Source organism: Apaloderma vittatum, unplaced genomic scaffold, assembly GCF_000703405.1.
Source record: "Apaloderma vittatum isolate BGI_N311 unplaced genomic scaffold, ASM70340v1 scaffold18924, whole genome shotgun sequence".
Classification (NCBI taxonomy): Eukaryota; Metazoa; Chordata; class Aves; order Trogoniformes; family Trogonidae; genus Apaloderma; species Apaloderma vittatum.
In genome coordinates, this window is record NW_009714686.1 from 35,353 (window position 1) to 49,370 (window position 14,018).

General features: G+C 37.7%; 1 protein-coding gene across 1 annotated transcript in view; it reads left to right on the forward strand.

Annotated features, from left to right (window-relative positions):
- The window catches only part of ROBO2 (roundabout, axon guidance receptor, homolog 2 (Drosophila)), a gene marked incomplete at its 3' end in the record, with an annotated part of 112,091 nt that overhangs the window by 16,832 nt on the left and 81,241 nt on the right, over positions 1-14,018 (forward strand). Inside the window, exon 4 of the mRNA XM_009868869.1 lies at positions 3,344-3,482. Coding sequence (XP_009867171.1) covers positions 3,344-3,482 — 139 coding nt within the window. The remainder of the gene's footprint in view (positions 1-3,343; positions 3,483-14,018) is intronic.

Sequence of the window (14,018 nt, forward strand, 5' to 3'; positions counted from 1 at the left end):
TCAGCTGGGGTCTCCTCAAAATGTGGTAGGAATTTATTTTCTCATCTCCTATATAGAAGCATTTACAGCCACAAGTAGCAGTTTCATAAATATACATATGTCAGTTTCTTAGCTGTTTACATGGTCTGAGATAATTTTTATATGCAGACCAAGCCAACATACAGATACATGCAGAGTTATTTAAATTCACTGTGGACAAATCAAGGTATGGTTTAGGATAATCTCTTGAAAAAAAACCCCATAATATAGAGTGTATTGTGTATGAGCTCAGAGCAGAGGTTGGTCTGAGCTCTTCTTAGGAGAGAAATTGTAAATAAGATACTGTTGCAAACTTACAGAATGTGTCATTAATATACTCCCCTCTAGATCCACATAATTACAGACAGGCCAAGTGCATTGCTTAGCATTAAGATTAACAGGTAATGCTTTTGTTACTTTGTCCAGTTTTAATAAGTTTGTCAAACTACAAGGCTTTATGCGGAATTCTCCAAGACTGGTTGGAAAATGTTTTTTAATTCTTTTTTGAATTGCCAAAATAATTCTTCTCCAAAAATGTTCAAGTTCCTTTAGTTTGGAGGTGAAAGGAATAATTGGAGGGAAATGGGAAAGGATTTGAAGGAGAAGAAAGGAGGAAGCTTTTTTGTCCTGAGAAACGCAGATCCATCATATTGAATAACAGGCCTAAAATTTGGTGGGAAAGAGCTACGTTATTCCAGAGATTTTAACTTTGCTTGTCCAAAGAATTTTGACAAAATCTAGCCAGTTATGCACTTCTCTTAAAAAAAAAATAAAAAAAAAATTGTTACTTTGTATGCCAGAGGCATCAGGTAGGATGTGATTCAGAACAGTATTTTCTTGCAACTGCACTCTGCTCCTGCTGCTCTCACTCTCCTGGGATGATGCTTGGATACTTCAACCAATTTTTCTTGTGTGTCATGGACAGGCCATGTCTGAGTGGCACAGTGAAAAGAAGGTGCAGTACAAGTGTAGTTCAAGCACACAGTAAAGAGTCAGTTTGCTGTGAGGTACGAAGAAGTGAGAGGCATAGATAGTTGGAAAGGAGACCGGACTTCTGAACTTGCTGGGTTCCAGCTCTGAAAAGTGGTGTTCTGGGCTAGGAAAAGACAAGTCACCTAATGAAGCAGTCAGTTGCTGGAAAGAGCTGGCACAGCAAGTGGCTGGAATGGAGGAGGACTTGAGGCACAGGCTGTCAAAGACACGTAGGTGAGAGTAGGAACAAACCTAGCTGGAGATTGGGAAGGGTCGGGAGACTACAGGCACAGGGAAGGAGAAATCTGATGAAGCACTCTCAGGACAAAGCTGTAGTGAAGGTTATATGTGGCTTGTACACAGACTTGAAGCAGGCAACAAAGACTGAGATTTCAATGTGTGGAGAGAAACTAGAACTGAATTTACGTGCCCGAGCACTGATGGAACTGGTCCCAGGCAGGATTAGGAATAGGGCAAAAAGCAATGCCTTGGGAGTAGTGGGGAGAAGAATCTCTGCCCGTTAGACATGATTTTATCTTTAGCATCTGTAAAAGTGCTATGGATTCTTGAGCATGTCTATTCTTCTGCTGACAAGATATGGTTTCCCCTGCCAATAGGTCCCCCTGCTAGTAAAATGGAATTCCTATGTAATGCTGTCATTCATTTACATAATTATTAACAGATGGTTTTATGTTCCTTATTTTCTGATTTAGTATTCTGACTTGTAAAAGTGAGGAATGTGTTATCGGCTGCAATTGAATTCAATGGAAGCTGAACTTTGAACACACAAAATCAATGCTAGATACTCTCAAAAAAAATAAATGGCAGTTTTGTGTCTCAGGTTGGGCATCAAAATATAGCAGATATTGTTTACCTTGCTTTCTTAGATCTCCCTGGCACCACAGAAAGGAACTATGGAAACAAGTGAATTGTTTATGAAGCATTAATACAGGTGTAATGGAGGTCATGAGGAAATTAATAATTCTGCCTTTGAAGTGAAGTTTGAGTAGTATGACAGGAGGCCACCCACTAAATGGTACAACTAAAGCAAAATATTGAACACCTACTCATTAAATGAATACCAACAATCTGGAGATGCTTGGGGAAAAAATAGTATATGATCATATGATTGCAACCAGTCCCATAAGGGATAAACAGAAAGGGAGTGATTAAAGGGCACACAGACAGCCTTAGTTCTGGCACTGAAGTGCTTCATGCTTGACTTTGCAACCTTCATAATGTTCTTTTAATATTTGAGCATTTTTTATTTATTATTTAGATACAATAAACATGGATAGCCAACACATAAACTCATCTCTGTAGTTACCAAACTACCTCCATCAGAATCTGGTATAGCTTACGTAAATCTGTGTGAATTTTGAGTACTTTCTTCAGTGACATCATATTCTTCAACTTACTGAGAATGAAATGTGAAACGTAGTGTGTAACCAGTTTTACATGTCTTTATAATAAATCCCTGTCTTGAGTGGAAATAGCACTTCCTATAAACTCAGTCTTATAATGGTTTGACTATACCGTAAATAATTTATGACAATAAAAGTGTGGTGTGGCTAGGAAAGGGCAGAACAAAATTTATGTAATCCAAAGGCAACTTGGAAACTAACCCCAGTGACATCCTTTCAAATGAAATTACTAGTACACTGAGTTTGTACCAGTATAACTGAGATAAGATTGTGGCTCTGCATCTGGATTTTAAGCAGGCCTGTACAACATTATGATGATTAATAATATTTGTAGCTGTGCAGGCTAACATAACAAGGGTAAACAGAACTTATTATTCAGACTTTAATTTAGTTTTCCATGGTAAAGTTAGTGATGGGGATCAGGGAAACTCTGACCTCTGTACGATCATCTACAATTGTCTGAGATGCATAACACGGAGTTTATGTTCTCCTCCAAAGCCCTAAGGTATTGATTACTACCCAGGGCAAGCTATCTCCATTGGCAGCTCATATATCGCCGGCGCAGACATGAGCTTTTAGATCACACTCTGTGCACGTAGTGGTGCAAAGCCAAACACGTTCACGCGGAAGGGCACGGGCCTTGGGGACCTCTCCCCTGGCGTGGCGGGTGGGCGGTCAGGGCCAGTGCATGCTTCCTCCTGGTGGCACTGGGCTCTCGCATGGGGGCCGACTGCCCCAGCCCCTGCCTTTCCAGCCTGGGAGTCGTCTTCTGGGCTTTTTGTGCACTTCATCAGCTGCACTTGTCTGAATTTGCGGAGCTCAGCCTCCTTTCTTTGTTCTGTGAATTGGGAAGCAAAAAGATGCTGAGAAGTCGAAAGTGTTCATTTCAGCCCTCTGACTCACTAAGGAATTTTAATGTCTCTTTCAAGAGCGGCCCACGTTTCTCAGGCGACCGATCAACCAAGTGGTGCTGGAGGAGGAGGCCGTGGATTTCCGGTGCCAGGTGCAGGGGGATCCCACACCTACAGTCCGGTGGAAGAAAGATGATGCAGACTTGCCGAGAGGAAGGTGAGAGCAACACTTGTGTTCCGCACACTTTCAGTCACTGAGTAGTGCAGGAGTCGCTCCCTACTACTTACAGTTGGTTATTTGACGTTATGGCCAAAATTTATTTCCCATGTCACTGGTGTTTGGTACTACAAAACCTGTTCCACAGCCAGCTGAGCAGGGAAACCCAGTCTGGGTTGAATTGTTCAAGTAATGGATTCCTGTGGAAGGAAGAAAAGTGATGTGTAAGTATTGTGAACATATGGGTATTAACTGAATTTACTGGAGAAAGTAAAGATGTCTTAGGAATATACTAGTGATAGTAGCCTTCATAATAACATGCTGATGCCAAAAGGGAGAAAACTTGGCTGCAGAGTTGCAGAGCCTCTCTGTCGGACTAGCAGGGTGAATAAGAAGCAGAGTGCTGTGATGGGTTTTCTGGCTCATAGACTCATGTCTGTTAAGTCTTGGAGAGAAAGCTTCCTCCTGAGGAAACAAAAAAACAAACTAGCAGAAGTGGAACTAAAGTTGAAATCTAGAAACTTCATGGAAATTTCATTTAGTCTGGAACATGGAACGCTGATGAAATTCGAAGACAGAAAAAAAAATAGATTGGATCTTCAGGTCTTCTGACAAAGGCTTTAAACATTAGGCTTAAAGTAGATTGGATGTCAAGTGTTATTTTTGATCCTCCAATCATGATCCTAAAAAAAGAGCAGATGGAATGGTGTTTTTGGCTAGTTTGTGTCAGTGTATATTCAGTTCACTGTGAGAACACTACTAAACTGGGCCTAACTAAAACAAGTTAGACATTGCCGTCTGCTTTCTTTATCACAGCATGTTTCACATCATCAATCCAACAGGTGAAAAATGGGGTGAGACTCTTATCTGGCAGTCTTCATCCACTTGCTAAATACGGCATTTAGTGTCACATAAACTTTCATGAAAAACTATGTCAAAATTCCTCAGTCATACAACACTTGGACATGTTTACGTCTTGGGTTAATATTTTTGTTTCTCAATTTCTAAATCTTTAACAAAATCCCAAACCTCAATTTGTAGGATACCTGTTTTAGTTTCTCATCCTTAACTCTTTAAGTTGTCGTCCAGTTCTTTAGTTAAACATATCAATTTAGTTAAACATATCAATTTAGTTAAACATATCAATTTCAAAAAAAATTTTTATATAAGTACAGATATGTATATATAAGTATAGAAATACATTTTAAAATTGATTTCTCTGCTATTTAAAACAAATTAAAAAATGACATAGTTTTTTGGCTAATTGTACTGATAGATGTATATGCATGTAATACATAAAATATTATTTTGAAGAGCGGACTTTTGGATGGTAGGATAAACTTTTTGCTTAACTGCTATTTAACTATCCATTGTAAAGTAGTCCATAGTAAATACATTGTGCTTCTATGATTTAAGCTTGCTGTTGTGCTACTTCTATTTTAAATGGTGTCTGCTTCTAGGTCTCATAAGCAGAAATAATAGATGATGAACCAACAGTGCCTTTGATTAGGTTTCACTTTTATTAGGGTTTTTTTAATTACTATGTTCCTTCTTTTTCTTTAATATCTTACTGTGAAAAACAGTACTATGTGCTTCGAGGTGATTTTTTCTATTGATTCATAATGTATTTCTAAGAAAGAAGGAAAGTATCAGGAAACATAGTAAGAGTTTTCACTGAGCTTTTACCTAAAAGGGGGGAAGTTTCATCAGATACATTCTGATCATTATCCACTTAAGACTCAGAAACTACTCATAAGGTTTTGCGGTGGTTTTGCACTGCTATTTAACATTTCATTAGCTGTGTTTTGTCACATTAAAACTGAAAGGTGGGGGCATATCTTCATTTATGTCTGCTTCCCAGAACTCAGACAGGTGAGTAAAGAAGGAGCAAGGTTGCAGAATCTCACTCTGGAGAGCACCTGGGGTGATAGTGGACTAGAACTGCCCCTACCCCTGTAGCGTATTACCATCACCTGAGCCACATTGACTGTAGCCACATTGATCTAGTAGAGTCCAACATCTACACTTCAAAAGCAAATACCTCTGATGATCAGGGCTGTATGTTTTCTTTTCTAAAATGTATCATTTGTGTAGCAAGGTACATGAGCAGAGTCTTCACTGTCCACAAAGTGGAAATTTCCAAACCATGATCATAGAATCATAGAATCATAGAATGGTCTAGGCTGGAAGGGACCTTAGAGATCATGTAGTCCAATCTCCCTGTCATGGGCAGGGACGCCTCTCAACTAGATCAGGCTACTCAAGGCTCCGTCCAACTTGGCCTTGAACACCTCCAGGGAGGGGGCAGCCACAACGTCTCTGGGCAATTTGTTCCAAAGTCTTGCCGCCCTTGTGCTGAAGAATTTCGCATGATGCTTAATCAAGGAAGTTAAATTTGGAGCATCTGAAAGAAAAGCTACTGTTTTTTCCAGAGTTTTTAATGCAAGCAAAGAAATCTGCCCAGGTATAGTCTGAAAGAATGATGAGTGAGAAAATTATAAGAGAGCAATTTTATAAATTAAGAAGAGAATTTCTGAGTTATTTTTGCTTGATTAAGTGGGACATTTTGTTTTCTTTGTTGAGGTAGAACTGAAATTAACTTTCAGCTTCTGAACTACTGTATTTTAAGCATTTTAACATCTACAGTGAAATATGAAACCCTCAAGGAATTCCTTTTGTTATTCTTCCTATATGCATAAATCCTTCTTCTGAGCAGATCTGTGCAACTATTTGTCTTATATCTTTCAATATCAATTTCCTGTTTCTACAGCTAAAAATATTATTTGCACTTTTGTCTGGTTTTGTTTTTTCAATAATTTCCTTTTGACTTCATCCCTAGATTACAAGACAATTATACTAGGTACTTGTTTTCACAATTAGTGCAAATTTTTAAAGGTTTCTATTGTTATTTCAGCTTTCAAAAGTGTCTAGTTCATTGGTAGCAAAGTTAGATAAACTGAATTTTTATGCGCATTTTGTTTCTGTAATTTGCTTCTGGTAAATGCTGGAATCCGTGATACTGGATTCACAGTCTTTCAGAAATCTTTCTCTGTTTTTTCATCATACTTACTTTTAGCTTTTGTAGTGACACATGTGAAAGCAAAGTGAAAAGTAATCACAGTAATTTCTGGTGACAAATATAAACAGTATCGCTGCATCAATTGGTGTGTTGAGTAATAACTGGAAAATAATTTCAGGCTGTTAGAGTTTTAATTATAAAGTTCCCTGGTGAACTGTAAGCATCTCCAGTTGCAATTAGATTGAATGAGGAAAAAAAAACTTCTAAAGCAATTATATTTAAAAATATTACTATTAAAAAATTTTAAATTCGGCCATTTTGTTGAATCACCTATGTAATTTCTCAGAAAATTATAAATAACTGTGCTTTAAAATTGAGACACAAATAAATTTGACACAAGTTTATTCGGAGGAGGCAAGTCTTCATTCCAGGTTTTAGTTATTTTAAATTGATGATTTAAACCAACTATGATAGTGTATATTTTTAATTTAAAACCTTAAAATGGTTCTCATAGTGGAAGTTTTCGGAATGCCTAGGGAATATAGGTCTTAGTAGCAATCAAAGGAAGCTACTTGTCCAATATCCTGACTTGAGATTTCAAAGACTGTATTATAGATCTTTGAACCCTTCAGTGTATGGCTGGGGAGGAATTAAGAAACTGATAAGGTTGAAACAGTGTTGTGCCTTATGTATGCTAATTTTTTTTTTGTTCTTGTACATTGTTGTGGTAGTGAATTAATTAAATTCTTCAGACTTGACAATTCTTTTTAGAGCCTAAACTAATCCCAGCAAATTAATAACTTACTATTAAAAATGTTGATACTGCATCAACGGGGAGAAACAAAGTATGATGTGAAGTCTGGGGTGTATAAAGCTTTTTTCCAGAAGCTGTCCATGTCAAATCAGTGACCCAAGACTGAAATGCATTGTGAATCAAGGGTAGAGGCACATGGTGTATATTTTATTATAATTGCTGTAAAAATTCAGCTTCACACCACAGCTTCCACAGTACACAAAGCCTAGGGAATTGTTAATCAAGTATGACTCATGTCAAACTACTGGAGGTGAACAGGATGTTGTAGGATCCTATGCCTTTGGCTGAAATATTAAGTTCACTATTTAATGAATGGGGTTTCTTTTCATTAGAAGTGACACAAGGAAATGGCACAAAAATTCTGCTAAAGAGACTCAGACAGTTGTGGCCATGCATAATGATGAAGACCTATTGAAATGAAATAAAAAATTGTCCTTATACATCGAAGTCTTTTTCCAGCAACGTGTTCAGGTAGGTTTCCCTTTGATGTCCACTTGGCGGAAATAGAGATTATACTTTCCTGCTAAGGAGTGTATGGTCTCCTGTGTGGTAAGGAACTCAATATGGCCTGGATCAACTTTTGATTCATCTGCTTTTTAGTCCTGGTAACAGGAAGAAAATAATATTATTTGAGAGCCTGCAGTCTGAGAGTGGCATATCTATGACCAGCAATTTAATAACATTTGAATAAGGTTTGTACAGTGTTTCCTGTCTTCAAATGTTCTAGCTAAGACGAAGAGAGCAGCTGCATAGTCTGTAATTACATAGGAAGTAGTATGGATTTTAATTTTTTTTTTAAGAAGTGAAGAGATTTTCAATTACAAGTTGAAATTTATGACACACTATAACTGTTTCAACCTTTTGCGCAGAAGAAGCTAGCAGTGCCAGCTCTTTGGGAGAGTGAGGTTAGCTCAGCAAATGTATTTTTCAGTTGCCTTAAAAATGACTGAGTAGCAATCACATGGGCCTTTTTTTTTTTGCATTCCAACCCAGAACAGCTGGTTTAGCTCAGTAAATACATCTTTAATGAAATTACAACCTGCTCTTGTAAGTTGCATTTGCAGGCACTGTCTGATTAGATGAATATTGTACTAGAGATGAAAAGTGGCAACTGCACCAGCAGGAAGAGGTATGTTTTACGCACCACCTACGCAGTGGGAGTGTGGTCAGAAAAACCAAGAGTGATGCTTCAGAACAAAAATGATGTGTAGTTTACACAAAATATATTGCTAAGTGTGAAGAGATTGTAGATTATTAAATGAAACGGAGCAGTGGCACACAGCAGTGAAAATCATAAACAACATAGTAAGCTTTCATTTAGTAAAGATTAGGAACAGTCATTAAAAAATATTTGGGAAAATGCATTCTTAATCCGTAGACTTAACTTATTCTAAGATGTGTGTTAGCTCCAGCAAAAAAAGGTTGGCAGATTATAGTCTTGCCGTGGTCTTAAAACTGGCCTCTTTGTATGTTAAAAGTAATTGCCTGTGCATAAGCTGGGCAGAAATACTGCCTGTCACACTTCTAGTAGGTGTGTATTTTCGGTATTATAATTTCTGTGTTTTCATCCATGGGTTCTTATGAGCACAAAACTAAGGGTAAATGATGAATTTTTAAAAATATGTTACTGTCTTGCAGACTCAAATACTTGAAATGGATTTAAATGCAACTGACAGCAAACATTATCACAATAAACTCAGAAAAGTTGGATTTTTTTTAAGAGGATATCCAGAAAGGACCTAATAGTCAGAGATATTCTGCATTTGTATTTCCCTGTGATCACAGGATAAAACCCTGTAAGCCAGAGAGACAGTAATTTTTAAGAATAAACACAGTGCTATGTAATTCTATTTATGTTCTGTGGATGGGATAGTGAGGTATTTAACTACAGCCTCCTCTAGATACAACCAAGGGGAGAATGACCTTTCAATGAAATATGAGTTAATAACGGTACAGTGCTGTGTGCTTTGGTCGAGTTAATCTCTGTGCAGATAGTAACAAAATGCAGTCTAATGTGTATTGAAAATTAATTAGAGTAACGAGTGTGTTTTAGTAGTGTAATGGATATAATCTTTGGTTACATCAGCAAATTTCTGTTGCAATTAATAACAATTAATGGTTTTAAATAAAGGGTCAGGGAAAAAGAATGTTTTTCATATTAGCTGTATCATGTGCACTATTCATCACCTCTGGTTAGATCCAGAATGATTTGCATGCCCATCTTTTGTTTCCTAAGCTGAAACATCAAGAATAGATTAAGTTCCTTTATGAGGAGCATAGGGGAGAGGTTTGGATGTTCATAATAGCTTGTCGAAAGGAGACAGTGAAAGAAAGAGGTTTAATATGCTATTTGTATTCTTATGTACATCTGGAGGGAGTAGAGATGATTTGCAGAGAATGTTGTTATCTTGGGTTTAATGCAGGATGTGGCTAGCACAGGGCGAGGTGCAGTGGAACTTAGAGAGTCCATGTAGCTTAAGGGAGCACAGGCAATGTAAGCGTCTTTTTAGCTGTTATGTTGAATCATTTAAGGAAACTTCTCATGTAAAACCAGAGATATCATTAAGAGATAGAGAGGTGATGAGGTGTAAAAGGGAGTCAGGGACTAGTTTATTTTTACGTATGTAGCATCAAGATGAGATACCACCGTGCTGGTGAAGAACTGCCCCCCCATTGTTCTTTTGGTTGAGTTCCCTCTTCTTTGGTTGATATTTTGCCTGTCAGTGATCCCTTCCTATTCTATAAATGGAAAAATATTCCTTGCAGTTTTGTGAGGAATACATGTCCAAGTGAAAGTGTAAAATAGAGTATTTTTTGACATTTTAAATCCCTCAAGGCATGACATTGAATAAAGTCCTCTAAATGCATCGTCCCACAGTTACCCCAGAGGTCGGTAGTCTAACCCAGTAGTAATCTGGCATTCAGTTTGTATGAAATATTAAATGCTGTGAGCAAAACTGTTAGATGCATGGCTCTGCTAGACGGATCAGCAGAGAAACAGTTAATAACATTGACATTCAAATTGGCTTCATGTTAAGTGTCAGTTCTCACCACAGAGCTGAAGAAGAGCTATTGTTTCAGACAGTCTGTTTGCGGATGCATGAAAACAGTCTCCAGTTGCTTACATAAGGGTCAAGGTTGGGAAAATAGCTTTACAACTCCACGGACAGCAACCGTAAAGGAATTGTGTCAACCAGCAGTCCTGCCTACATGTTTTCTCTCTGTGCTATGGCGATCTCTGAAGTGATCACTGGCAGTGCACTTGAAATAGGATAGTTGCAAGAGAATGTTTTATTTTTTATTCTCTCTTATTTAACATCCTAAAATTGTTACATTTCAGAGAATTAATGGAGTCACTAGCAGAGTTCTGAAAAAAAATTTAATGCCAGTAGTAGTAACCTCAAACATGGGTTTCTATGAATTTTCCATTCACAGAAGACTGCAGTAAATAAATGATCTTGCAGGAGGGAGATCCAAGAAAGCTTCATGCAGAATTTCACTCAGAATGCTCATTCTGGTGCTTGAATCTCTCTTTAGTGTCAGAGAAGCAGAGTATACTAAGTAAAAGCTTAGTAATCACATAGTTTATGCACTCTAAGTTTCAGAATCTTGAGGTAACCTACTTTCTTGAAAAGTGTAAGGATATCAGATGGTTTAAGCTCACTATTATCAGTTTATTGCCTATTAAAATATACAATAAAAAAGTAAAGATAGTTAACTATGCATATTTTCTGTAAAACCCTCAGGAGAGCAGGGAGAGGTAAACTATTAGTTATATTCAAGTGGGAGTAAGATTCAAGAGCTCTGACCACAGCATCATTGATACCACTTGAATGGCTGGCCTGCAGGGATTTCCTCTGCTTTAACACATTCCACCCCCACATGGGACACAAAAGTTGTCATCTCACTTAAAAACAAAGAAAAACTGTCAGTGAAAACACTGCAGGGTTAAAGTTTTAACTCTAATAAACACTTTCCAGTTCCTATCGGTAAGTCTTATGTTGAGAATTACTTAACATTAGCAAAATGTGCTTTTTAATAATACGATTTCTGGCTCAACTGTAATGTTGAGGGCACCTTCATTAAAACATTAACATGACTTCATCTTTAATTACCACTTCAAAGTTGGTTATTGATTCAAAATACAGATTAGAAAATATTTCAGTTCTCTGACAAGTTTATCGTAATCATTCATCATGCTTAATGCAAATAATAATAGACAGGCCAACACATATTCTATTTATTTCAAACTACTCATTATCTGTGTGCTCATGTTGGAAAAAATGCATCAAGCCATATTTAGTGAGTGCAAGATGCCAGTCTGGGCTCAGATCTTAATGTCCTTGCAGTATCATGTCAATTTTTAAAAACCAGAAATGGATAAAAACAGTAATTTGCTTTTTTCTTAAAATTAGTTTCCATGGCATGTGCTGAGGAGATAACCCTGAGAATCGAGGGTACTTATCTGATGGATAAATTTATGTCATAGGCATTAATAATACAAATCTCCCCAAGTGCCTCATCTCACATCACAAATGTGTCTCATCTGTGAGGGAAAGGACTACTTCTGGTGACAGGAGGATAGGTCTCCATGCCAAGTCATTACATGATCTCTTAGCTCATACTTCCACTGATGTTCCAGTTTTTGAAATGTGAAGCTCTGCTGGAACTAAAATCAAATCAGAAGCCCATTCTGGGTAATTACCATGTGGTAATTCCCTATGAGTACTTCTCTGTGCAGACAGAGATGTAGAGGTAAAAGATGGAGTCTGCATCAGTTTAGATAGTGTTTACTGAGTCACTGATTCCTAAACGTGTGTTATGTCCTTAACTTCTGTTTGTTTTGAAATTATTTCAAAGGGAATAAAAAAGCAGTCTCATTTTTATTTCTTGGTTCTCCCCTGAGGGCATGACTACTGATTTTTTGAGCCACATGCAGTCACATATGTATGTTTGCGTGTAAGAGTAGTACTGCATTGTGTAATGCTTCCAGAGAAGTTGGAAAACACCATTTCCTTGGACTTAAGTCTGGTTTCACAGTGTCGACCCAATGACATTGTTGTATACATCTTTTATGAGATTTACGCCATTCTATTGAATACCTTGATTTAAGGCACAGTGCACTGTGGGTTTGTGTTTTATATTGTTGCACTTGAGAGTGTCACTGTATGAAATTACAAATAATCTGCTGATTACAACCCATAGAAGATTTTGGAGCAAACTAGAACCTCCTGTCATTATATTTTAAGAAAATCAAAATAGTGGATAGTAACCTGTATCACTTAGCTCTTTTTCTGATTTGTTGGAATAAGGCCATTTTATATGACTACTTGAATATATGCCTCATACAAAGAAATTCAAGCTGATGTCAGATTGCCTTATACTTTTCTCTGGCTTGAATAGTGTAGCCAAAAAATAATAAGGAATATGGACACGTAGATGTGAGTGACGCCCGTCCTGTCAGCGCCTTGGGAACAGTTTCCTGGCAGCTCAATTTACCATAACTGTAAGCAGTGTCTTAAAGCCACTCATCAAAAAGAAGCCTTGATTTCAGGGATACCAGCAGAGTAATTTGAGACCAGTGCACACAAATACGTACATTCATGCTCTCTCTCTTGCTGAGCTGGGTTTTGTTAAGGAAAGAAAACCAGAGGCTTCTTCACCTTTCCCTCAGAAAGCTGTCACTTGCATAGGTTTCTGCTTTTCTTCTCCCACTTAGCAATGCATGGGATGGAAGTCAAAAACACCCAAACACTTTTTTATGAGGGAGCTGGCGGGAGGGGTGGCTGTATCACTCTTGATGGGAGCAGAGGCTCTTCCTTCCGCTTTTGGCTTAGGCTAGGCTGAAGCAGGTAAGGAGCTCACGCTTCCCATCTCACCGCAGCTTCTCTCTCACTCCCTCCATCTGGCACAGAGAGTCTGGGAGCCAGAGAAAAGCTGTGGCACTATGCTGGGAGCTGAAGTGCCAGCACCACAAAAGAGAAGTGGAGACAGAAGCTTAAGCCTCCTTAACTACCTCCTGTTTACTCCGGTTTTGGCCGGTAGCATCTCTCTATTTGAGCTCCCTAATCATTGACGTGAGTAATCTTGAAGCTTTGTGTGTGTTTTGCAAAATAGCCTGGCAAACAGGCAGAAGAAAATAAAGCAAAGTAATTTTTGTGCCATCTCTGAAAAAGAAAGAAAACCCTACAAAACCTACGTACAAAGATTTGATTGTATCTTTTGTTATTTTTTAATTACAGTAATGTTTTAGAAGAAAATATGTGCCTGTTATAAATTGATGTAAATTTTTTGAAGCCAGTGGCATCAGTTCACAGTAGTTAAGATGTGACATTTTTCTCTTGCAAGCTCCCTGTAGCAAGAAATAACACTTTTGGATTTGGATTTGTTGAATTCAGTAACACACTCTCACAACTTTAGAATACACCGTGGAAGCAAATGCATTCTTGTGTTACCAGACAGGCCTACTTGGATATCTAGGAATGTAATAGCTCCAGCTGCAAACACACTTTTACTACCTGCTCAAGTGAGAGAGAAAGAGGTGCATATATTTTTATGCATAGATGCATCCATATTTTTGAAAACCTGGAAATCCAGGGGTTTTGTGAAGTACTCAGTAAAATGCATATCAAATGCAAAAAAAAAGCTATTGCTAAAATTTCTCTAAGTAAATTGTCTCTATTTTTTTTATTTTACTTGGTAA